The sequence below is a fragment of the Montipora foliosa genome, unplaced genomic scaffold, assembly GCF_036669935.1.
Source record: "Montipora foliosa isolate CH-2021 unplaced genomic scaffold, ASM3666993v2 scaffold_458, whole genome shotgun sequence".
NCBI lineage: Eukaryota > Metazoa > Cnidaria > Anthozoa > Scleractinia > Acroporidae > Montipora > Montipora foliosa.
This window is the reverse complement of record NW_027179765.1, coordinates 700,555-726,025: the sequence shown is the minus strand read 5'-3', so window position 1 is coordinate 726,025 and position 25,471 is coordinate 700,555. Positions and strand designations below refer to the sequence as shown.

General features: G+C 39.4%; 1 protein-coding gene across 2 annotated transcripts; it reads left to right on the top strand.

Moving 5' to 3' along the window:
- The first annotated feature begins 1,286 nt into the window (after window positions 1–1,286).
- Window positions 1,287–24,300, top strand: LOC137989393 (uncharacterized). Of its 2 annotated transcripts, XM_068835220.1 has the most exons (10): window positions 1,287–1,425; window positions 5,432–5,818; window positions 6,234–6,635; window positions 7,030–7,260; window positions 8,947–9,102; window positions 14,369–14,638; window positions 15,248–15,517; window positions 20,359–20,550; window positions 21,918–21,942; window positions 22,739–24,297. In XM_068835220.1, the coding sequence occupies exons 1-10, from the start codon at window positions 1,380–1,382 to the stop codon at window positions 22,764–22,766; spliced, it is 2,007 nt and encodes a 668-aa protein (XP_068691321.1). In that variant the 5' UTR covers window positions 1,287–1,379; the 3' UTR covers window positions 22,767–24,297. The 2 variants fall into 2 exon arrangements, with proteins under 2 accessions (XP_068691321.1, XP_068691322.1); XM_068835221.1 differs by lacking the exon at window positions 5,432–5,818 and having other exon boundaries at window positions 1,323–1,425; window positions 22,739–24,300.
- Window positions 24,301–25,471: the final 1,171 nt, after the last annotated feature.

Sequence of the window (25,471 nt, the reverse complement as noted above, 5' to 3'; positions counted from 1 at the left end):
TATCAACGCACAGTTTTCAATATGACCTTAGGCCTACTCGCGGATTTGCTAGTCACTGAACAGTGGTATAAATTAAACCAAACAATTAAGCCGAGAGCGACAAATATGATCTCATGTTACATTAATATTGGTTGGCTTTTAATTTATTTCGTGTAATCAATTTCCAACAGAAAAGTACATTAAGAACCAAAAAGAAGAAATGATCGCTCCTCGCTCTCAGCTTGAGCGATTGCTATCACAAGTCTTCAGCTCTTCAGATCTGAAATATTGTAGAATGAGTTTGTTTATTAGGGACCACTCTAAAATATGCGATTTGAAAATGTATCTTAAGTAATGGTCCGGCTAAAAAGCAGGCAGAAAAACAATAGCCCGCGGCAATAGCGTCGGTTAGTTAAAATGTGCCAACATTTTTAATCAAATTAAGTTCGGCTGTTCCCATTGGTGTAAGCAGCTAAAAGCGCGAAATTTGAATTTCAATGAAAAATGTAATCGACTTGCCGTCTAAAAAAATTAGATTCTGTTTCGTAGAACAAATCATTATGCCTTCAAAAACTATGTTTGTAAATATCGTCAAGATTCTATGCGCCATTTGATTGGCGCATAGAACAATGCCCAAATTTGGCCGAGAGACAGAGATCAAGGGCATGGGGAAGAAGAAATCCAAAAAAGGCTTTTTTTTCATTTTTTTCTCATCTTTTTTCGACATTTTCCGATATTAGCCAATCAGATGCCTCGATTGGAGTGAAATTAAAAATTAATATTTCGCAGCTTCTAAGTACTTTTGCCGCTGGGCTGCCTGCTTCTTAGCCGGACCATTACTTAATATAAAAGAACATGAACTCAAAGGGATTTTCCACTTGACTGAACTCTTGGAATATTACATGGTGCTAATTAGGAAACTTCTTTTATATGATAAAAATATAAAAAATAAATGAAATTGTCGTTAATTTGAGAAGTGTCACGGTAGCGTAGAGCCACTTGGAACCGTGGATTGACTATTAACCCAGGGTTTTTTTCAATTTCTCGGAAATTAGGTATCCGGATTGGAAACCTCATAACCGGCAACAGCATGCTGACAGGTTTCCAGACGTCGCCGAGAGACTAAAATACCCGTTTATTTTCTAAGACTACGGTACATTAAAGTTATGAGTGTTGTCTCCAGTTTTTTGGGGTTGCAAGAATCATTCGAGCGGTGAAGTCAGCGAAAAGTCTAGATCTTGGGCGCTGGCCACTTACAGCTTGCGACTGGACTGGGTCGAGAGCATTTGAATATATCATTAATATATATATTCATTAGTATATACATTCCTATACAACTAATGTGAAATGGTCCTTCTATTTTCTCAGAACTGTCTGGCAGTTGTAAATAAGGATCAATAATGTCGAAAACTCTAGTTTCATTTCTTCTTTTGCTTGCTCATGAAGGTAAGTAAGCATATATTGGTTTTCACGTTGGTAGAATCACACAACTATCAGAAGACTCTTAACTGTCATTATTTATGTCCTGTTGGTTTTCCTCTCAAAAGTCGAGCTGTTGACGGTTAGCAAGATTATGGCATTTAAGACACAAAAAGAATGGTTTCTGTGTCGCTCAACATTCAGCTTTGTTTTTATGAGTTAAGGTTAAACGAGCTCTCTGTTTACGTTTAATGTTGCGGCCGCGCTCCACTCAGTTGATTTTATGTCGCAAGGCTCGTCGCTTATTTGGAGCGTTTGATTTAAAGTCGCGTAATCTAGCTAAAATTTTCAAATGTGCAGAAACAACCAAGCTAACCAGTTGTTCATCATGTACATGTTTGCTAACCAGTTATTTGCCTAAGTTTTACCGGACCGCTTGTTACAGTGTAAGTCAACTACGGAGACTGTCGAGAAGGAAGTTTTCAGTTAGTTTCTAAGTTTATTTGCGTTACTTTTCTGTTCCTTTTGAACTTTTGTAAGTCCGAGAGCCGGTGCAATTTCTTTGTATTTTAGATCGAATTGTCTTGTTAAATTTAATACGGTTCTTTCTCCGTATTGGCGTGTTTGGTCTCTTGTTCAACGGAATAGTCGCCAAACTGCAATTCTAAACGATCTATTTTCAACCTTAGTAAATCATGCTTCGGTTGAAATATGACGGTCACAACCTCCGTTGTATAATTCTTAGATGGCTGAATAAAGTCTTCTTCGTATTTGACTCTTTATCCATCGCTTCAGGATTTGGTAGCTGGATATTGTGCCTCAAGTTCTGCGGTTGGTCAAATTCATTTTGAAATAGTACTGGATATTAAAATTAAGTCCTGTTATGCTTTTCTTTTTCTTAGCCAACTTAGCTTTCCTCGCTCAGGTTTATCGGAAGTGAATTTATTAAATATACGAAAGTCTATTACAGTCAAGATTCATTTTATAAATGGTCCGCTTGGCATGAGCTATCCGCAGTTCTTCTCAGTTCTAAATTTGGATAGTGTATGTAACACTTCTGGGAAAAAAAATCATCTGTTATTTTACTTCACACTTAGCCTTGAGTGATTTTCCATTAGCTCGTGCTATTTTGCTCAACTAGACAAATCGAATGCTTGATTTTCAGTAGAAACCGACCATTTGGTTTGAATACAAGGGAGACTTCACCTTTCGTTGAATCGCCTTTTCAGTAAAGCAAAAAGTGTCTAAGTTTTACCGCCAGTGCGTATCATGAGAAGCGGAAGCTTTCTTGACGTCTTCCTGATGAATTATTTTATCGCTCATTCATCAGTCCTTAGCGGTTTCTGAGAAGTGCAGAAATAGTATCACCGAATCCGGCTGGATAAACTAGGTTTAGATCACTGAATGTATCATCTAAGAAATAATCCTATGGATGCCATAGGCACCAAATACCGTGATAGAAGAATTGTTCAAGGACAAAGTGACACTATTTTAAGCTCGAATCACAGAAGAGTTCGAGCGTGATAAGGCTTCCATTGAGCAACCTCATGCTGTCAGGTGCACCCAACGGTGAAATTTATGTACGGGAGAGTCAAACCGTTCTTAAGAATTTTGGTTGTACGTTCCCGAAGAACCATGGATTTCTTTACCAAAACATCACCCAAAAGATTCGCAACAACGGAAATGTAGTCTCATACGTTTTTTTGGAAGGGATATTTTTGCAACTTTTTGGCACTTAATAGGTCTATTAAGGGCCCACTGACGTATTTTTAGGGGTGCGTTGCTAAGGATGTAATGGTTAAGTAATTTGAGAGAATTTGGCATTATTTTGGTCAGTTTCCAACTTTTGTAAGCCAATGCCCCTAAATATGACGTCATCATACCACGCCCATGGTCACGTGACCAATAAAAGAAAACTCTAAATTTGTCTCCGTGCTACGCAATTTTGGTATTTAATCGATGGTTTGATAATTTGTATTCGTTTTTGCATCCAGCCAAGCATGGTTTTCCTTTTATTTTGAAAAATGTTCTTTTTTAAGACATAAGCGATACTGAAATACCCGTAACTTTTTCAAAAAAGATGATTTTAAAAAATCAATGCTTAGCTATATTCTGTATTTGGGGGTGAAACGTGCCATGTTAAAAAAAATTAATTCAATTTAAAACCGCCGGAAATGTAGCTTTTTTCTCAAACCGGAAGTCAGTTCGTTTACGCATGCGCAGTTGATCTGAGACCGAACGCTAGGAAGGGCGAGGAAAACCTTCGATGGAAACAACAGTTTGTGCGGTGACTTTTGCTTGTGAGTGGGTTTTCTTGGCAGCTCATGATATGATGACGTCAGGTACCGGAAGTGACACTTCACTTCCTTAGCAACGCGCGAAAAATCCGTCTGTGGGCCCTTAAGCAGCAGTTTCGGATGATCAAATGGTTCGCTGGAAAGTTTTTAGATGATAACGTCCAAGCTAGTAATTTCTGATATGAAGATACCATTCCCTAAAATTTTCGGAATTTCAATTTTCAGCTGAGATATCCGAACAGATAAAATTCTTCTAGGTTATAAAAAATCTCTTTAGACAGTCTTTAAACATTACAAGAAGCCTAGAAATGTCTCTCAAAGGTTTTAAGCTTAATTTTCTCGTTGGGTGCCCTTGTGCTCTTCTAAAATTTGCGTTGGTAGAATAATTTTATCGAGAGCTGTTGCCATATCTTTCGTTTGCATTTTTATGCAACCAATTTTACCTTTTGCTACCTTTCTTTTTTTTGACACGAAAATTTGGTTTTATGTAACGAGATAATAAAGATGGATTAACTACCGTACGTTTTGAGCACTACTAACCCCTTTATTCCTTGGGTCTCCACACATTTCTCAATTTATGCAAAAACTTACAGCTGCAAGATGACCTAGCTTATTGACCAGAATTGTAAAGGGGTCACATAAAGACTGCAGGCTGGCAGCCACGCAAGGAATCACTGAAAGATACAATAGTTCATCAGGCTAAGGACACCTCTTGTCTAAATACAACGCTAGGATCGAAACGATTTTTTTTGGCTCGAATGAAAAATTTCGATACGAGGGAAATGAAGGTTGACTGCACATGATCATCAGAATGTTCCCACTTTCTGATTCTTGTGAAAGATATGCCCATTATAATTATTTTATTGTTTCAGCAAAAAGTTGAGCCACACAATGTATCAACTTCCTTTTTCCATCAGAAATAAATGACAAAATCCGATTTTTTTACCTGTCGCATATTCGTCACTAAGTGAAAAATCTTTGAGCCACGCATGTTCCAAAAAAATAATAATAATAATGATTATTCATCGAAGTGGCGGTGAATACTAGCACAGAAGTAATTAGTTATTTGAACTTTTACTTATTGAAGATTGTGACTATGTATGTTTCGCCTTTGTGGCGGTGAATACTAGCACAGAAGTAATTAGTTATTTGAACTTTTTTTTTTTATTGAAGATTGTGACTATGTTCGTTTCGCCCGCACAGAGTCCTTTCTGTAATCCTAAAAGTAGAAAATGCAAACGACCCACGTGGGTTTTACAACTGTCAAGGATTGTGCTGTTTGTTTTACACGGATTGATTTCCAGAAAACTCGGTAGCTTATGAAAGTTAATTCACAAATACTTCATTACCCTGCGTTGGGTATGACGTGGAAAATAACGAGAACCAACCATGTCTAAGGTGCGTACAAACTATCTCGCTTCAAAAAAGGACGTTTTATTTGTTTGTTTGTTTTCAACAAGGAACCTTGCCGGCTCCCCCATAATATTGTAATAAATCGAGATTTGCCATACTCAGATCCCATAAATAAGGTTAGTATATATATATATGGCCGATAACAGAAATTCAGTTAACATTTGGGGAAACTTCCTTTTTTTGTTCCTTGTCCACGGACAGATTTTGACGACGGCCTCTTTTAATTTGCTCAGTTCGTAATTTCTTACTGTTTTCTTGGAGCCAAAGGTCATCTGCTTTCAATAACTTCACCGAATCTTTAATGTAATGTTGTTGTTATTCAGGGTTTAGTGCTGAAATCGTCCGACTATCGCCACACCCCGTAAGAGCTTTTCAAGGATCCGATGCTTTGTTTCAATGGAGTCTAAATAAACACCGTCTAGCAAGGCATGGTTTTGAAAGATTGATTTTCGGTATATGGAGGAACGGTTACCTTGCCTCGTACATTATTTCAGTAACAAAAGATGGCGAAGTCATCCCAAACCCAGGCCTACGAGACGAGTTCCCCTCCCTGGCTGAACGTGTTCAGTGGAAAGGAGACTTAGCCAAGTCTATCGCTGCTTTCCAAATTTCTCACATTGAACCTGAAGACCAGATGGATTATGGATTACGACTTGAATTTGCCACCTTGAGAGATTCGCATTCTGATTTTCTTAGTCTTCGTGTTGAAGGTAACGAAACCGAGAGGGTAAATCTAATCAACATAAAGAGTTTCCTGAGGGTGTGCAAGTTCTTCAAAAAACAAAAGGCTGCTGATTTAAAATGTTTAAAATCACTTTTTTTTTTCGTTAGCACGAGGTTCATTGAACGTAAATTTTTCTAAGGGTTAGAGGCTGATCATCATCTTGCATTTAGCCTTAAATGAAAAAATCACTGCCCATAGTACTTCTGGTAAGTCAAATGTCTTTGGTTCAGTCTTGCTAAATCAAGCACCAAACTTGGTAAAAATGCGATGATGATAATGATAATGATAATGATAATGATAATGGTAATGGTAATGGTAATGGTAATGGTAATGGTAATGGTAATGATAATGATAATGATGACGATAACATGGCAGTGACTTTGCTTTCTTAACAAATTCAGCGGAGAGGAAGTCAGCGATCACTGCCACACTTTTACCACAACTCGCAGTCGCCCCAGGAAGCAACACGTCTTTCCTTTGCGAATTCCAAGTTGGAGATTCAGACAAATCTGTCTACGATGGTATCACAGTTGGAACATGGAAGCGAGGAGGTATCCACATGACACTACTAACTTTGACGAAGACCAACACGATCATCCCGAATCCGAAGCTAGATCAGGAAATGCCGAAACACGTTGGAAGGTTCCGGGCCAAGACTTCGTCCAGCAAGGCAAGCAACACTACAACGCTTTCAGTCGAATTTGGAGATTTGAAACAATATCATGAAAAGATTTATGGCTGTCGCGTGTTTTTTGGACCATTTCAAGGCTCGCTTGGTGCATCAGTTTGGATTAACGTGGAAGGTTTGTGACATTTCGCCCTTGGGCCTTTCCAAAGTGAAGGAAATATCAGACAGACAGAGAGAGGGAAGAGAGAGAGAGAGAGAGAGAGAGAGAGAGAGAGAGAGAGAGAGAGAGAGAGAGAGAGAGAGAGAGAGAGAGAGAGAGAGGGGAGAGAGAGAGAGAGAGAGAGAGAGAGAGAGAGAGAGAGAGAGAGAGAGAGAGGTGGGTGGGGGGGGGGGGGGGTGGGGGGTATAGGAGCAGTCAACTCCTATTTATTTGACAGATTAAGCCCTTTCAGAATCTCTCCTGCAGGATTTGGAGAGGCGATACGATCACGGACTTATGTTTTTTTCTTTTTCGTCAAATCTTTATTACCTTTGCTGATTTAGCATAACTTAATTTTGCTTGTTCCTAGATCATAGTGGACGGCTCAAGCGCCGAATTGCAGAGGAGTCTTTTGAGGTACGAGTGGGGGAATTTGTAAGGCTACCTTGCCAGGCATTGTCAGAAGTAAAACAGAAGGACGGGGCGTTTAAAGTACTTTATTGGGTTTACTGTAGTTCGAAGAAGTGCCATGGTGAACATATAAAATGGTCTTGGATTGCTGGTATGAACAGGACAGGGTTTACTCGAGTTGATGGTAAAGGTAAGGATGCACACCTGGTTTTTTGTGATAATAATAATGCAAATAATGATAATGATAATGATAATGATAATGACAACGATAATGATAATGATAATGATAATGATAATGATAATAATAATGATAATGATAATGATGATGATAACGCGGCAGTGACTTTGTAATGTTCATAATCATGATCATGATGATATGATAATAAGCCACAAAACGATTTGGGATTATCAACTTTGCCTTTTTTGGAATTATCAACTTTATGAAATTCGGAAACGAGGCATTCAATATCATTCATATCCTAAATAAATCGTCATATCATATCATATATCTTTATTTACCCTCGGATTTTTAGAGTAGCTTGGTGTAGGTAATATCTCCGAGAATTTACCCTCCCAACCATGATACACCACAGAAGACAGACCACAACACCGGGAACTACATGCCCTACTCTTTGCGACAAGTGTGCGGGTTCTTTTACATCCCACAGGATTATGAACATTGAAGGATTGTGAGACGCTACCTCCGGCTTATCGTCCTTATCCGAGAAGACTAGAGAGTCTAACCATTTGCAGATGTAATTACAAAGGCAGCACTTTATTGCACACTATATTGCTTTCTGGGGTTAGAAACGTAGCCTTTTACAGGCTCTCAGTTTGTAGCTACAAGCTAAAAAAGGGTCCGGATCAAGGAAAAGTGAGGGCAGGAAGGAGTCTTAGTGAGAGGGGAGGCGGAGGCGGGGGAGCTCTCCTCTGTTCGGTCATGAAGTAGCATATTCGGTAATGTATAGATTTAGCCAAGCCTAACAGTGGAGCTCCAGTTTCTAACCCCAGAAAGCAATATAGTGTATATGAAAATAGTCAGGCTTCTGCGTAAAGTACAACATTAATCGTCATTAATGTATACAGTTTACATTGATCAAACACCTCTGAGCTGATAGCAGTAGACAAACAAGCCTTGCAAACAATAACTGACAATTTTAATCAACAACTAAAAATAAAAATACATGCACAGTAATCTCTTTCACAACATTTTCCGTTTGACTGATTATCTTTACACCTTCTCTCTTCAGTTTATAACAACAGAAAAAATCTTCCTAATTATAAAGTGAAGCTACAGAGGAGTAACAAGGGGCTACGTTTATGCAAACGTTGGCAGTGTAGCACTTATATTTCTAAAGAATTAAATATGAAAGGGTGATGTGAAGTGTTATTTTCCACCCCAGAAAACCATGTCAGCGTCAGCCCTAGTAAAGAAAATGGGCCCACTAAAAAACAGAGAAGAACTCTGACCAAGGTGGTCAGAGGGCGTTGTGACTTGTAGTTAAGCCTTCCTGGTAGATACAATAAGAATAATAGCAACTGTTCAACTGCAAAGTTGTTGTTTGGATTTTTTTTTCTAATTTCTTGTGTTGATGTCTGGACGAAGAAGAGAGGTTCAACAGAATAAAGTGGAGTTTGGAATTACTTTTCAAAAAACAAGGAATCTTGGATGACGTCACAGTCCCCAAGCAGAGTAATGATTCTACATAACCCAAAATTTACCGCTTATCTACTTGTATAGTGCATAATAGGTTGCCAATGAAAGTAAATATTAACAATAGTAAAATATGAATGAAGTGAAGCAGAAACCCCACCATGAGAGTGTCAGGTTGGGTGTAGCCTCATTAAACGAATAATTACATATGTCAATCTGCAGGTCCTTATGCAAACCGCACGACTCTGTTTTTAAACGGTACTCTTGAGATAGTCAATGTCAAACCCAGCGATAAGACGGTCTACAGATGCACTGTGGATAGCAGAAACTATACCTCACCTCGCTCACGCTTTTTCTCGTTAAAAGTTGACTCTAGAGGTAAGTCCTATTTATATTGTGTAACGAATCATGCCCCAGAATTCCACAATGTCACTCTTTGAACGACGTCTTGAATAATAACCTTGGCGATCAAGTGTTCTTTTCTCTGATCTCAGGTTACGGCTTTAATGAACCAGACCACATAAATTACATTCTTAAATTCAATGTTGACGTTTTAAGAATGGACACATGTCCAGAAATGCACGTATTTATGAAATATTGATAAATCAAAAAATATATATATAAATCCTCACAGCCGTACAACCAGCCTTGCAGTATTATTTTGTTTTAAATCTGCACATTCTTTGCTGGTTAGCTCTCCCAAGATCCGGCGCTTCCACTTTGTTCAGGTGGCCCTTGCATAAAAAAAAATTGTCTTCAAGTACGTAATTAGACTCACGCCCAAATTTGACATCCAACACGAAGTGTCCCTTTAAGTCTAAACCTTTGCTACATATTTCCAACAATAAGATAAGGGTAAAGGTTAGAGTTATTTTTAGCTTAAGGTAAATGCGGCTGTTAATCCTTACAGAAGGAGCAGCATTTGGGGGACACTTTGTGACATTAATGGGCCCTTTGCAGGATAGTGATCACATGGTACAAATCCGCCATACTGGGACGCAAATTGCCCACTGGGACATCTAAATCAAAGAAAATTAAGATTAACTAGCTTTGTTTTAGATGTCCCAGTGCGCAATTTGCGTCCCAGTATGGCGGATTTGTACCATGTGATCACTATCCTGCAAAGGGCCCATTGTCTGTATTCCGAAACAAGGGTGATGTTGAAGTTGGGGAGATAAGCAAGGGGACACTTTGTGACGCTTATTGAAATCTACTTTCATCTAATTACACGTATTTCTCGGCACGTCTGAGAATGGAGAGATTTAGGCCCCGTCCACACGTATCCGAAACGTATCCGGATTCACTCTAGTACTCAAGGAAGCAGAGGTAAAAGAGCATGCGCCATAAAGAAATAACATTGCCCTCGGCAGCCATTTTTAAATTTGATTTCACTGTAAGGAACTGAGCTCGATCTTGTTACATCATCCTGATTAAAACAAAAAAACTGATTTAGCGTCCACACGGTTCCGGGTTCATAGTGGATTTAAAAAAATTCCGCTCTGGAGAGCGTATTCAAAAAGTGCCTGATTCGCTAGCGAAGTCGCGGGATACGTGTGGACAGAATTTTACAATTCTACGTTTGAGTTTCACTGTTCCATATTTGCTCGCCCTCGCGTATGAACATCGGTTTTCCTTTCGAAAGGTAAAACCACTCATGCATGTCGCAAGGTGAAAAAAACATGCATAAAATGATCTAACAGACATAAAATTGTATTAAAGACTTGCATGCTGAATGATGAATAAGCAGTAGCGCTTCCGAGAGTAATGTCGCAAAGCGAAACTCGAAAGCAGAATTGTGAAACCCAAATGTAGAATTGTGAAACTCGAATGTATAATTATGAAACTCGAATGTAGAATTGTAAACTCGAATGTCGAAATGTGAAACTCGAATGTTGAATCGCTAAGACCAACGATGAACAGTAAAACAAACATAAAATGCCAAAGTTGAATTTTGGCGGGATACAACGCCATAGTTTGCTAAATCTCTCCAATGTCCGCCAGGAAAGATTTGCAAAAGGCTTAAATGCTCTGTAGCAGAAAATTTGTGATGTTGATCATGTAACATTTCATTTCTTAGGACTGCCCAAAGTAGCGATTTGAAACGTTTGGAATTTAACATCGGCAACTGGCTATTTGCAACCATTTATCTATTTTAAAGAACTGCCTCATTATAATTTAACGTGCGCACCCTTACCTTATTTTCATATGAAGTTTAAAGGTTTATTTTACGCTAACAGTTCCAACGAAATAAGTGCTTACCCTTTCATAACTTTTTATGTATAGAAAACGTTTCCATGCCTATGGACTTTATTTTGTCGACTAATTTCTTTCTTTTCAAACAATTTTAAATTTACAACGTTGGACATTTGCAACGAAAAGAGGCGACCGGTACAAACACAGGTCTCGTTCACAGGTCTCGGTTTTACCAATACAAAAACAAACCTAAACATTCATTAAAGCTCACCTTAGTCCTAATAAGACCTAAAAATGAATTTTTAGGTATAAGGTGAACTTTAATAAAGGTTAAGGTTGGTTTCTGTATTGGTAAAACAAAGACCTTCGTTTTGTACCTGCCGGGAAAAGTGGAGGCAGTCTAACATATCTAGAGATGCAAGTTATTAGATGCACGCCTATTTCAATGAGCATTACGAAGTGTCCCTTTGCTCTTGTTCCCAAATTCAACATCACTCATGTCTAGGTATAGAGTGTTTTCACTCACGTCACCAGTGAGAAAACGTTTGCATGATGAAAGGCCTCAATTCCCGGAGGATTAGTTAGGAATACCATCATGGCTCACAAGCAGAAGCCTTCCCCAAGCACACGCGGCGCCCTTCGGGCAGCTAGGAGCAAGGCCCAGCAGACCACCCGCCGCTATGCCAACTAGCAGCCGACTGGGGCCACGCAAAGGGGATGTATGAGGGCATCAAAACTGCAACTGGCCCTACGAAAGTCAAAATAGCCCCGCTAAAATCAAAGACTGGCGACGTCTTATCACTGATAAGAGCATGCAGCTCATTGGGAGGAGCATTATCTCGAGCTCTTCTCAACCCAGAACCTCGTCACAGATACTGCCCTCAATGCCCTGCCTCGGTTGCCCGTCAAAGAGTAGCTTGACAACACGCCGACGCTGGAAGAGCTCAGCATAGCCATCGATGATCTCGCCTGTGGCAAGGCACTGGGGAAGGAGGGTATCCCGCCGGACGTTTTGAAGCATGGGAAGCAAACCATCCTGCAACCGCTTCATGACCTCCTCTGTCTGTGCTGGGAGCAAGGTCACATCCCCCAAGACATGACAGAGGCTAACATAGTCACCCTGTACAAGAACAAGGGTGACCGTAGTGATTGCAACAACTATCGAGGCATCTCTCTTCTGAGCATCATTAGCAAAGTCTTCGCTCAGGTCACCTTGACTGGCCCGCAGAGCCTTGCTTCGCAAGTCTACCGTGATTGTGAGAAGAAGGGAGGTCCACAGTGGACATGATGTTCTCCCTCCGTCAGCAGCAGGAAAAGTGTCGAGAGCAGCGGCAGCCATTGTTCCTCGCCTTCGTTGACCTCACCAAAGCTTTTGACTTGGTGAGCAGAAGCGGGCTCTTCAAGATCCTCCAGAAGATTGGCTTCCCTCTAAATCTCCTAACGATCATCACCTCCTTTCTCGAGGACATGCAGAGTAAGGTATGTTTCGATGGGGCCGGTCCAATGTCTTCCCAGTCAGCAGTGGAGTAAAGCAGGGCTGTGTCCTTGCTCCAACCCTGTTCGGGATTTTCTTTTCGATGCTGCTCCAGTATGTTTTTGTAGACTGTACAGAAAGTGTCTACGTCCGGACGAGGCCAGACGGCAAACTCTTCAACATCGCCAGACTCCACGCCAAAAGCAAAGCTTACGTCGTGCTCATAAAGTAAAGTAAAGTCGTGCATTTATATAGCGCCTTTATCACAAACGTCTCAAAGGCGCTTTACAATGATCAGTTTACCCCCAGCGGACTGGAAGCATATACAGGCGCAAATTGCAGCCGCTTCTAAGCAGTCCATGCATGCTGGTACTCATTTTACCGACCTCGGAAGGATGGAAAGCTGAGTGAACTTCAGCGGGAAAGAAGGTCGCCAAATATTCCACTCTCGGCAGAACCGGGAATGGAACCCGGGACCCTAGGGTTGGAAGGCAGAGATCTTACCACTGCTCCAACCCCTCCGCCTGTATCATACCGGAGCTGCTGTCTGCAGACGACCCTGCTTTAACATCCCATAGCGAGAACGGCCTCCAACATCTTGTAGACAAGCTGTCCTACGCCTGCAAGGAGTTTGGGCTAACAATCAGCCTCAGGAAGACCAACATCCTGGCGCAAGGTACTGAGATCCCTCTAGTCATCACCATCGACAATACGGAGATGGAGGTTGCGGACACCGTCACCTACTTGGGCTCCACCGTGTCAAACTCGACTTCGCTCGCTGCTGACATCAGCTGCAGAATCGCCAAGACAGCTGCTGTCATGGCCAAACTCAACAAGCGAGTGTGGGTCAATGACCTGTTGAGCGAAAGGACAAAGATGTGCGTCTACCAAGCTTGTGTCCTGTTGGCTCTCCTTTATGGCAGCTAGTCGTGGACGACCTATGCCAGACAAGGGCGGCGATTCAACGGATTCCACCTCCGTAGCCTTCGGCTCCTGCTGCACATCAGGTAGCAGGACAGAGTTACACCAACACCGAGGTCGTGGAACGCGCTGGCTCACTAAGCATGTTATCACTGCTCATTCAGTGACGCCTTCGATGGCTCGGCCATGCACATCGCATGGAGTCGAGCGTGACCGCCTGCCAAGAGAAACCCTTTATGGAGAACTGCAGGAGGACGTCCGTCACGTGGATCGACCACTGCTGTGCTACAAGGACTTCATCAAGCGAGACTTGCGATCTGCACTAATCGACATCAGTGCATGGGAGGACATCGCCAAACACCGATATACATGGCGGCAAAGTGTCAAAGCTAGAGTCCAGGCAGCGTGCAAGAGAGCGGCGAGGAGAGAACGCTCAGCCTCTGCGCGCGCGATTCCACAAGGCAAGTCTGCGCCATCTGCAACAGAGACTACCATTCCAGGATCGGGTTACACAGTGATACAAGATACTGCCCAAATCCTTAGCGCTAGCCATCGCCTCTTCGAGACGAGGATGCCACTAATTTTAAGCTGTCCCAAAAACGAGCGTTACGAGTGGAATTACGGCTTGTTGACTAAAACGACTCTCTGAAGCAAGGAAATTGGTACACCTTGCCTTAAAACCTGGAGTAGAAGATAGATTCTAAACTTTGTTGTGAATTTAATGGCTTGTTCGATGAAGGCGACTCCGAAAGCCTCTACACAATACCAGATAAGTTCGTATGACGTCCAGCTTGCTAGGCGAGGACGTCACGGAAACCGACTTTCGATCTAAAAATAACTTTTTTTGGCATTCACATACCCCAACAAACCCCCCTACACTCCCTCCCTATGCCTAATATTGGCTTGTTTAGTAAATAATTAACCTTAACGGGACTCTTCTCTTGCTGTATATCGAAATTGGGCGTTTATCTAACTACCTGCATTTCTACAAATAATTGAGATTAATGCAACCCTAGGGAATGGGCAAAAATGCAAATTTGTCTGAATTCTTTCTAGTGCCGCCTAAGATTACTTCACGATCAGCAGATGAAGTAAATGTGCACAAAGGGAACGTGCTGTACTTGAAGTGTGATGCAGACGGCATGCCCACTCCCACCATAGTCTGGAGAAAGAACGGACTTGCCCTGAAGAACACAGCTGTTTTTAAAAAGAACTTCTTACTAGAGAACGCCACAAAAGCGGATGCCGGTGCTTATGAGTGTGTGGCCTCTAACTCTGTTGGATCCGACAATTACACGGTCATAGTCACCATATTGTCCACCGAAGGTAAGCGTTTCTGTAATTTTTTTCTTTTTCTTTTTTTCTTTTTTCAAGGGGAGAAAATATTATTTTGATTTTGGCGAACCTGTCAACAAATACGGAGTCTTATGTTCTGCTGATTTTGAAGAACCATACTTGGACTTCAATGCTTTTGAATACAGCTATTTGTCATGCCTCTCATTTTTTCTAGCAATTTCTGTACTTTTGTGATAAACGAAATTCAGACGTCACGGAAAAAGTTACTCATGCACTCTTTAACTCCCTACTAGTACTGAATTTAATGGCTTGTTCGATGAAGCCGACTCCGAAAGCCTCTACACAATACCAGATAAGTTCGTATGACGTCCAGCTTACTAGGCGAGGACGTCACGGAAACCGACTTTCGATCTAAAAATAACTTTTTTTGGCATTCACATACCCCAACAAACCCCCCTACACTCCCTCCCTATGCCTAATTTTGGCTTGTTTAGTAAATAATTAACCTTAACGGAACTCTTCTCTTGCTGTATATCGAAATTGGGCGTTTATCTAACTACCTGCATTTCTACAAATAATTGAGATTAATGCAACCCTAGGGAATGGGCAAAAATGCAAATTTGTCTGAATTCTTTCTAGTGCCGCCTAAGATTACTTCACGATCACCAGATGAAGTAAATGTGCATGAAGGGAAGGTGCTGAACTTGAAGTGTGATGCAGACGGCATGCCCACTCCCACCATAGTCTGGAGAAAGAACGGACTTGCCCTGAAGAACACAGCTGTTTTTAAAAAGAACTTCTTACTAGAGAACGCCACAAAAGCGGATGCCGGTGCTTATGAGTGTGTGGCCTCTAACTCTGTTGGATCCGACAATTACACGGTCATAGTCACCATATTGCCCACCGAAGGTAAGCGTTTCTGTATTTTTTTTCTTTTTCTTTTTTTTCTTTTTTCAAGGGGAGAAAATATTACTTTGATTTTGGCGAACCTGTCAACAAATACGGAGTCTTATGTTCCGCTGATTTTGAAGAACCATACTTGGACTTCAATGCTTTTGAATACAGCTATTTGTCATGTCTCTCATTTTTTCTAGCAATTTCTGTACTTTCGTGACGAACGAAATTCAGACGTCACGGAAAAAGTCACTCATGGATTCTTTAACTCCCGACTAGTACTCAAATTGTATCTTTAAGGTGGTTTACCTCTTTTTAATCTATCTTTTTCCCAAAAAGTACTTTATCCGATCAAAGAACGTAAAGGCAAACGAGCTTACCCACCAATTACCCACCAATATGAATGTTTTAAACTTTCGAAGAAATCGACGTATCCCTCCCAAAGTGCCACCAAGGAGAGTATGGTCGGCTTGCGGACCAAGAAACCTGTCTCTCAGATGATCACAGTATTGTTTATGTGTAACGTAAACTTGGCGTATAATGATCTACAACCGTGGACAAAATTGTTGAGAAAATTCTGCTTTTGGACTAACTGCGATCACAAGTATGAAAAACAAGCTCTCTTTTTACCCCCCTTCCCCCCTGATCAATGTTGTTACACGAAACAAAGCATGTCGAACCTGGGATTATCAACATTGATCAGGGGGGATGGGGGATGACTACTAGGGTGCGATATTGAGGGTGCTGTGCGTAAAGGAACCCCTGTTTTTTTTTTTTGGTTTTGATATTGTCAACCCTTTTTGTCCAAGATTGTAGCTAGATGTGGCCATACGAATTGACATTGGAGCCCAACAATGGGATGGCCTTCAAATGGATGAAAGCGCAGTTAAAGAAATGCATGCATGAAAGAGATAAGATAAAAAGGAAAGCAACAATTACAAACGACCCAAAGGACTAGGCAAATTAGAAAAAAAAAAGGAATATGGCAATCATATTAACAGCACACATAAACTTACTAAAGAAACACATTACCGGAATGCCTGTCAGGATAGTAAGAGCAGTTCCCAAAAGACTTGGCAAACCACCAATGATACTTCGTCTAGAAATTCCAACAATTTGACTGTAAAAGAGCCAAAGCCTGATAGAAATCCCAGGTTAGACTCACAACAAGTGTCAAAATCTTTCAATAATCATTTTGCCAGCATAGGGACCAGATTTGCTAGTGAGATTCACAGCGAGGTAAGTGATATTCACTATCGCGAGTTCCTTACCTATACTGACAAACGTTTCGAACGTCAGCCAACAAAGTGCATGACATCAACAAAGTGCATGCGCTTTCTTCTGTCTAAATTATGCTCTTATAGGTTCTTTCAACTTAAAATAATAAGCGTCTCTAGATGAGTCTATGATAGTAAAACAACTAGAAGTGAACTTTTTTTTTTACAGTCAGGTAAGGAAATTAGGTGTTTAGGTGTCCTAGTTGTTTTACCTCTCTGAAAATAACATGGTTTCCCTTCATCAATCTGGTTTCCGATCTCTTTATTCTGCCGCCGCAGCTTTACTTCAGGCCACTGGTAGTTGAGCCTATAATATTGATAAAGGAAATGTAAATGTTGTGTTTCTAGACCCTTAAAATAGCTTTGGATACAGTTGATCATGATATTGCCTTATGTAAATTAAGTTGTTATCATAATGGTATTTCTGGAAATTCCCTTAATTGGTTTAAATCGGTCATACAGAAAACCTCAAGCAAAAACGCTTTGTTATAATGGTTTGGTACCTGAAAAGATTCGTATTAGTTATGGTATACCTCGACGGACATGTTTTTGGTCCTCTGTTGTTTTTTATCTATATCAGTGATTTACCGAATTGTGTATTAAGTTCATAGCCAAGGATCAGTGTGCTGACGACACGCATTTGACATGTAAGCGCTATATAGAAGAACTTCTGAATCGTGATATCGATTCAGTTCATAATTGCCTTGTGTCTAATGATCCCAAAATGTAGGTTAATTTAACTGATGTATTTATTTATTTACTATGAATTCGGCCCAGTGTTTATTTCGTGAACTTCCATATAATAGTATTGAATTCATAGAGGTCCATGGTCAATTTAACAATAGTTTAAATAACAATCTAACCACTAAAAAAACAGCTCCAATGCCTAAAGAGTCTGCATAATCTTGATGTATTCAGTCTAAATATTAACACTAGCGTAAACCCAGATTATAACTTAAATTAAAAACCTATACAATGTAATTATTATTCTCCATAGTGTTTCAGTCAGGAGAAATTCTTTTTATCGAGCGGATCATCTTTTCTTTATTGCACAATAACGTGAGAAGTCTACGGCGTAATCTGGACAATTTTCAGTCCCATCTTTTGGAAGAACTACAGCTACATTTCAGTGTCATCGGGATTACAGAAACTAAAATTACAAATTCTAATTTGCCCCTTGATTTCGATCCTTCAATACCTAATTATCGCTTCGAATACGTACCTACACCTCTATCGGCTGGAGGTGTGGGTATGTATATTCACAATGACTTTAATTATACAGTAATTGAAATAACATGTGATGAAGCTTTCCAGGCTCTGTGGGTCGAAATTCACATTGCAAAAAAATGTACTGTTATTTGTGGAGTTATTTATAGAGAGCACAATAGCCCAGAAAACAATTCTCAGTTACTTTGAACAAACTGTTGAAAACCTCAGTGCTACTGGAAGACGGATTTTCATAATGACGGATGCCAACATAAACCTCCTCTCCTACGAATGGTGTAAGTATGCACAAGAATTTTTACATCTTCTCCAGAGTTATTCCTTCATCTTAACCATTGATAAACCCACTAGGGTGCTAAATAAGTCGGCCACTCTAATAGATAACATATTTATAAACAAGTCCTTCGGTAAAGTTTTGGAAAGATTAATCTATAATCAACTATACGACTTCTTAGAAAACCATAGCATTTTGTTTCAGTATCAGTTTGGGTTTAGGAAAGGTTACTCAACTGAACAAGCTATTTTAGAAATCACTGATACAGTTAGAAAAACTTCGGATTAAAAAAAAAAAGGTTACCTGTGGTCTCTTTCTAGACTTTTCAAAGGCATTTCATACTGTGAATCATGACATTCTGCTGTCTAAACTCTAACACTATGAAGTACGTGAAACTCCTCTTGACTGGTTTAAAAACTACTTATACAATGTCGCCCAGTTTGTTAAGATTGACAATACTAAATCCAACAATGAAACGGTTGTTTGTGGCGTACCGCAAGCATCAACGCTTGTCCACTTTTATTTTTACTTTATATTAATGACTTCCCAGATTGTTCCAGGAAACTATCATTTCGAATCTTTGCTGATGACACAAGTATGTTTTACACAAGTGATAAGCTACAACATCTTGAAACAGTCATGAATGAGGAATTGAAATTAGTCTTTAAGTACTGTATCATAAACAAGCTATCCATAAACCTTGCTAATACAAACTATATGTTAATCTCATCTTCAAGATCTAATGGAAGTATAAACGTTAACAAATAAAATATCTAGGTGTCTATATTTATCTTAAATTACACTGGGGACCCCAGATTCAACATAATAACCATAAACTAGCGAGAAATGTAGCCATCATTAATATATTTAGATATTATGTTGACCTTCACGCTTTAAGGCAGTTGTATTTTTCTTTCATTTACCCATATATAACTTATGGTATCACAAGCTAGGACAGTGCTTGCAAGACCAGGTTACATAAAATTAAAACTAAACTGAATAAATGTGTTCGCAGCATGTTCTTTGCTAAAATAATCTAGTTTGAGTGAATAAAAAAATCTGTTAAATGAAGTTCAATTGACAAAACCCTCATTTTGCCGCTCTTTATAAACACATTTTGCATTTGAGTAACATACTTCTAGAAATTAGCTATGGAAATACTGCCTTGTAGACACTTGAATACAGGTGGTAGCTGAAGGACTTCTGCCTGACTAGTGATATCTTGCTTCTCAAATCGAAATTCTGCTCTAAGTTTGTCCTCATAAAGGTTACCAAGATCAAACTTTTCATGCTCGTCGTTCGGAAACTCCAAATTTTTTGACTTGTTTAAGTCACAAAAAGGTCAAAACTCTCATACGCGACGGTGAGCATCACTCGTGCTTTGCGAATGAAACAAATCTTCGACAAATACATTCAGCACTTTTGATTGCCCGTCCTCCAAATAAAACTGGACAAAGTTAACTTTCATTTTTCTCGCCTAGGACGGACGTGTCACCCCAGTCCATCTCGGACTGTTTTACCGTCCACCCAGCCCGCCGTCCTGGTATCTTAAAGTCCCTCAAACCCCGTTCGACAGCGCTTAACTTCAGTGAACTTTTGGCTTGGAAAGCTGTCAGAAGCTTAGACCCACGCTTAAACTTGAGGTGAAAAAGAAGTTGCAAGGGATTTTGAAAATGATCAACTTGTCAGCCTCGAAGCCAATGTATCTCGATTCCCTCTTATTTTCTTTAATCTTTCTGGGTTTAGTATTTTGCTATTAACCACATTTCTTCTTAGGGCCCGGCTATTTACCTAAGATAGCTACCATGACACTTCTGTGAAATACGGTGCCACAACAATAACGTGTACACTTAGAGCTACGTATTACGCAAAGACGAACCTTGAATCTTCTAGAAAACAAAACGCAGCTCAGTTAAAGTTGAAAATTATAAAATAAAGCGCTGTGCTACAACACTACCGCATGTACGCAACGCGTGCCTATTTTTTCACGTTTCATGTCTTCTCCTCATGCTCTTTCAAATGTTGCGAAAAGTGTTCAGAAATTAATTGCAGTCACACGAAATATTATTTTTGTTCTCAAGGGTCAGGTCCTACACGTACTCCGACCAAGGAAGTCCTAGTAAGTCCAAGTCCAGGGAAGTTCTTTACGGAAAGTCACGTGGTTAAAATTGTTGCTGGGGTTGTTTCAGCGATCCTTATAATTATGGGTATAACGTTTTGTGTCTGGAAAAGGAACGTTCGCCATGACAGCCAAGGTGGAATAACCAAGAAAGGTGGGTGAACGTCTTATGTTTTCCTTACTTGTTAATAGATACTATTACACTTTGCATTCAGTAACTTGAATCTAGTTGGCTAAGCACTTAGAACTATTCCGGAAATCAATGCAACCATAAGATGGATCATTGAATTAGTAGCTAACAGGTAAATCATCAATCTGCAAGGTGCACCATTTTCAATACCGTTATCAGTGGTCGACATTTCTCGTAATGTTCTCGCATGCATACACTCAAACCATTGTTTTCCTATAATATACTATTTGTTTCCTTTGTTGTTCTTTTTTAATTTCCGTATTGTTTGGAAGATATCAGCAACTTCTCGCTCTTTTAAACACTGAAAAGCACTATAAAATGGGTCGTTTCAGGCTCTGCTTTTGTTTGAATTAATTCAAGCACCACTGATAATCTGAGATGGCGATCAACACAAAGCAAGACAGAGACGAAACCCTTAAAATTTATCTCCCAGGCGAGAAAAGTGACTGGAGGATTTAAAACATTAGAACGACAGATAACATCTTATAACATATTACGGACAAGTTGCCGTTTGGAGCTTTTTGTTACTCAAATTATCACAGAGCTCTGTGTTCGGCCACAGCTAGCTAGTTGATTGGCAAGTGATCCGCGTGTACCTAAGTTACCACGACTTTTATAGTGCGGCTTCGTGTTTAAATTCGAGTTTTAATAAAGATGTCTTTGTTTTGGTTGCATTGTTTAGTCAAAAATAATATATCCCAAAACAATAAAATGTGGCTTATGCGATAGCTAAATAATCAAGGTGTCGTGTATCGATTGTTGATTATTCTGGATGCAATTACACTCTTTCTGCAAAAGAACGTCTAATTTTGGGGTTGAGGCTGAATATTCCCCGCAGTTTTCTTTTTTCTTTTCTTTTTTTTTTTCCCACTTGATCCAGAAAACATTCTTGACATGTTTTTAAACTTGTGTGGTTAACTAAGTTCGACTACAGACTAAGTTGTATAATGCAATAAGAAAACCACATATTTCTAATGTTAATAGAAGGAATCCTTGAGTAGTTGAGTTAATTGTCTTGTTAGAGTACAGTTTTCCATTTCCTTAACCTTTATTTATACTAATTATAACCCAAACATATAAGCAACAACAGCAACAACAACGACAACAAATGATCAAAATAAAGACGTTCTTAACTGACTCCCACCCTAAGTATTTTCTAAAGAAATACGTCAGTTAATAAAATTTTGATTAATCTCACCCTAAACGTTCTTATGAAAAAGGGTTCTTATATAAAATAAGGAGTGTATTACTTACAATGCCCTGGGCATCTTAACATTGCCACCATTGTAAGAAGATTTGCTAAAAGGAATCTCTCTATTTCCGTATTTCAGCCTTCAATGGTACAGTTCCAGAAGAGTAAGTGTTTCAAAATGTTTACTTTATTTATCACTTCTATATTGTCAGTTGTTTCTACGTGGATTCAGCATAGATGCAGGATCTCATCACTGAGAGGAATAAACCTCGAGAACATGGCTAATTTGAAGGGGGGAACAAAGACAAAATATCTTAGGGAATCGAACAAGGATACATAAATCATTTATGTGATAAAAAGACTGAGAACAAGTTTGGAAGTAATTTTGTAAACTAAGGAAATACAAGAAATTTTTAAAGGCAACAAGGATCCCCTTTCCCCTTTCCCCTAGGTGTGCATCAATCACCTATTTTCACAACTATTTTGCTTTTAGTTGTATTAAAATATACTAAAAGATCATGTTTTTAAAACAAGCGGATGGTAGCTTTACAAATGGCTTTTCCGGCCCGAAAAGTCAACTGGACGTTCTCGCCGTCTTTGCTTTTTGTCGTTTAATTTATTCATACGTGACATAAACAGAGAAGTTCTGCTTTGATTGGTTAAGAGGGACAATAACTGGCAGGAAAGCAGTTTTAGCACTTTCACGCGTAAACCGGCCTAAACCGTCCAGGAAGCCCAGGAGTCATTGGGTTAATCACTCACTGAAAAACTATGTGCCATTAATATTCGGCTGAGATAACGATAATTCTAGCCACAAACTCCTGATTAATGCAAATTATTAGCATCACTGTTTAAATGCATAAGTACAGTAATAGTGCTTGGAATAATCTCGACATTATTAAAATAATGCAAAAACACATTTAGTTTCCCTTTAGCTAACAAAGGTTTCATTTCTTGCAGGGAAATTCTGGCTCCAATTTGGACCTGATTTTTGACGTCAAGTTTCCATTTTTAGGACATAATAAGTTTATATGTTCACTTGATTGATTAGTGTGTTATTACAAGTGTTTTTCTTATTAGGAATTTACCCTGGCATATCAAAATAGGTTAGAGCAGCGCAACAACACGATTGAAACTGGATAGAGAAATCAATTTATCGATCGAAAAGGACATTGGTTTTAGGCCTAAATATGTGGTACGTGAAATTGGGACGAACTGGTTCCACCTAGGCAAAAACGGGTTCATGCAGTTTTAACGGTTAAACTAAAGTTTGAATGGGTTTAACCTTAGAGTCTATCGCGCTATTGCTGGTTTGCCCATTTTCGATCACTTATGGATGAACTGTTCGTTCATCATTACTTCTTTCTAAAAGAAACGTGAAAATGAAGGCATCTCAGTGAACGATTTTCGCAAAGCGCGGTTAAATGATGGCCTTTTTTTTAAAACGAATTAAGGGGATCTTTTCAAATGTTTAATTGCATGTTGTTACAATTGCTCAACTTCGTAACGTCGTTGCGATCAATAGCCATGAAAAACGTTTTTATTTACAAAGAAGTTTAAATATAATAAGCAAACTGTAAAAAGTGCATGTTGAGTTTTCAGTTTGTTCTGGGTTTTTGATAGAATCTCTTCCTTTGATAGAACTTCTTCTTAACTATAGATATATAAGGCAGTAGAAAGTAAATGTTGTTCTTCGTTAAAAAGAAGAACAAGTTACGAAAGCAGGAAGACACCAATGTCAGTTTAACCTTTCAGCCACGGCTGACGTCCGAATAACGTTTTGAATGTCTCGTTCCGGCAGTACTCAAGTCTCAGTTGTTATAAAATTTATAACAAACAATTATTTCCCATACAGAAATGGTCTATTAACATAATACTGTGAATTGACATAACAGTTCTTAGTTCTCTACACTCCACTTTGGGAGAGTTTTCACCGGAAACTCCGGTTTCCCCTCTCCCAATGTTTGATTTAATTCTACTTATAGTCTCCCCAGTTAGTGCCCCGGCGCTAGAAGACTTGGCACTTAAGGACGGTGCCTACTATTGTTATTGCGCATAGGTTCTGCGCATCTCCAGATACTCGGATTTCCTATCGGTAGTGGTTACTAATGCAGGGATACTTTTGCGCGGTTTAAAACTGTTCGGAAGAAGCAGAACTTAGCAAGTGCTCTTGCTATCCAAAAAGACAATTGGGGGAAGCCATGCATTTTTCAGAGATAATTAAGCTTTAATTTGGAAAGGAACGCCATACATTGCTTTGTATTTTAAAGCTTTTACTAATACGGTTGATTAATTATCTTTGAAAAATACATGGTTACCCCCAATTTTCTTTTTGGATTTTAATAACACTTGTTGATATCTGCTTTTCGCGCATATCCATACAACCGCTCAAAAAATACCTTTGAATTAAAATAAAGTTAAACAAACAAACGAAGCAATTAACTGAATCTTTTCTGTTCTTACAGGGAAAATAAGAGCTTAGGAAAGAGTTGAAGCTTTCATTCACCCTGAATATTAAGGTACACCTGAATTCAAATGTTTTCCGTCTACAATATTAATCTCCCCATCTAAAGCAAACATGTTTCACCATTCTTAGAATTCTCAGAATTTCGCCTTTTTTTCTGCCGGGCAAGACAAGCAAAGTTAACAAAACTAGCAGTAATATTGACCCACGACCATGGTGTGAGAAGCATGGACCTAGTTCCGGTTTTACGCCACGGTCTGCTTTGCAATGCAAATTTTCTTTGAAAAGAGGTATGCAAAGCAGTCTGTGACGTAAAATCGAGAATAGACCCATGCCTCTCACATCATCGTCCTGGGTCCAAATTACTGTTAGTTCTGCCAAGTTTACGCGGCATACAAGGCACAGAAAAAGCGAAATTATATATAACAATGGTGACATATGTTTGCATTGGATAGGGAGATTTATATTAGGAAAGAAAAATACTTGAGTTTAGGTGCACTTTAAGATTTTTGCACCTACCAATTAATCAATCAATCCTTATTTATACATGGGAAACTCCTCTCGATTTAGGAAATATCATAAAATATATACACTCCAGTATAATTTAAAAGTGAAATCTAAGTACACATATCACCACTATAATCTACAAATAACAATTTATGATTAAAAAAAAAAGGAGTGGTGTAGGTGTTAAAATACGAGTTATAGCTAAAAGCCTGAACGAAATGCACTCAGAGTACTTGCTTGCTGCAATTCGACAGGCTGGCTGTTCCATAGCAACGTGCCACTATAACCAAAACTGTTTTTTTAGATAATTAGTGGGCGGCTTTGGAAAAACCAATTTGCACATGGAGTCTCAAGGAATAGGTAGTCACGCTGCTACGGTCCACAAACATTCATCCTCCAGTCCAATTTTTGAATAAGTACGTCGGGATCAGTGCCATAGACCAAAGAAGGTCAAAACCCTCGGAGCACGATTTTGTAGTATTTGGAGCTTGTGTGGGAGAGTTTTTGTGGCCATGGTCCCACACCTCAGAGCAGTAGTTAAAGTCTGCCTGAACCAACGAGTTGAAAATAGACAGCGATGTCGAAGCTGGGACAAAGGTCGTATGCGTTTCAGCCGGATGCATTTTTTTCGTTAATATATTTATGTGTTCACTCCAAGACAGGTTTTGGTCAATTAGTACGCCCGATGCATACGATTTAGTATCGGGAACCTGTTTAATAGG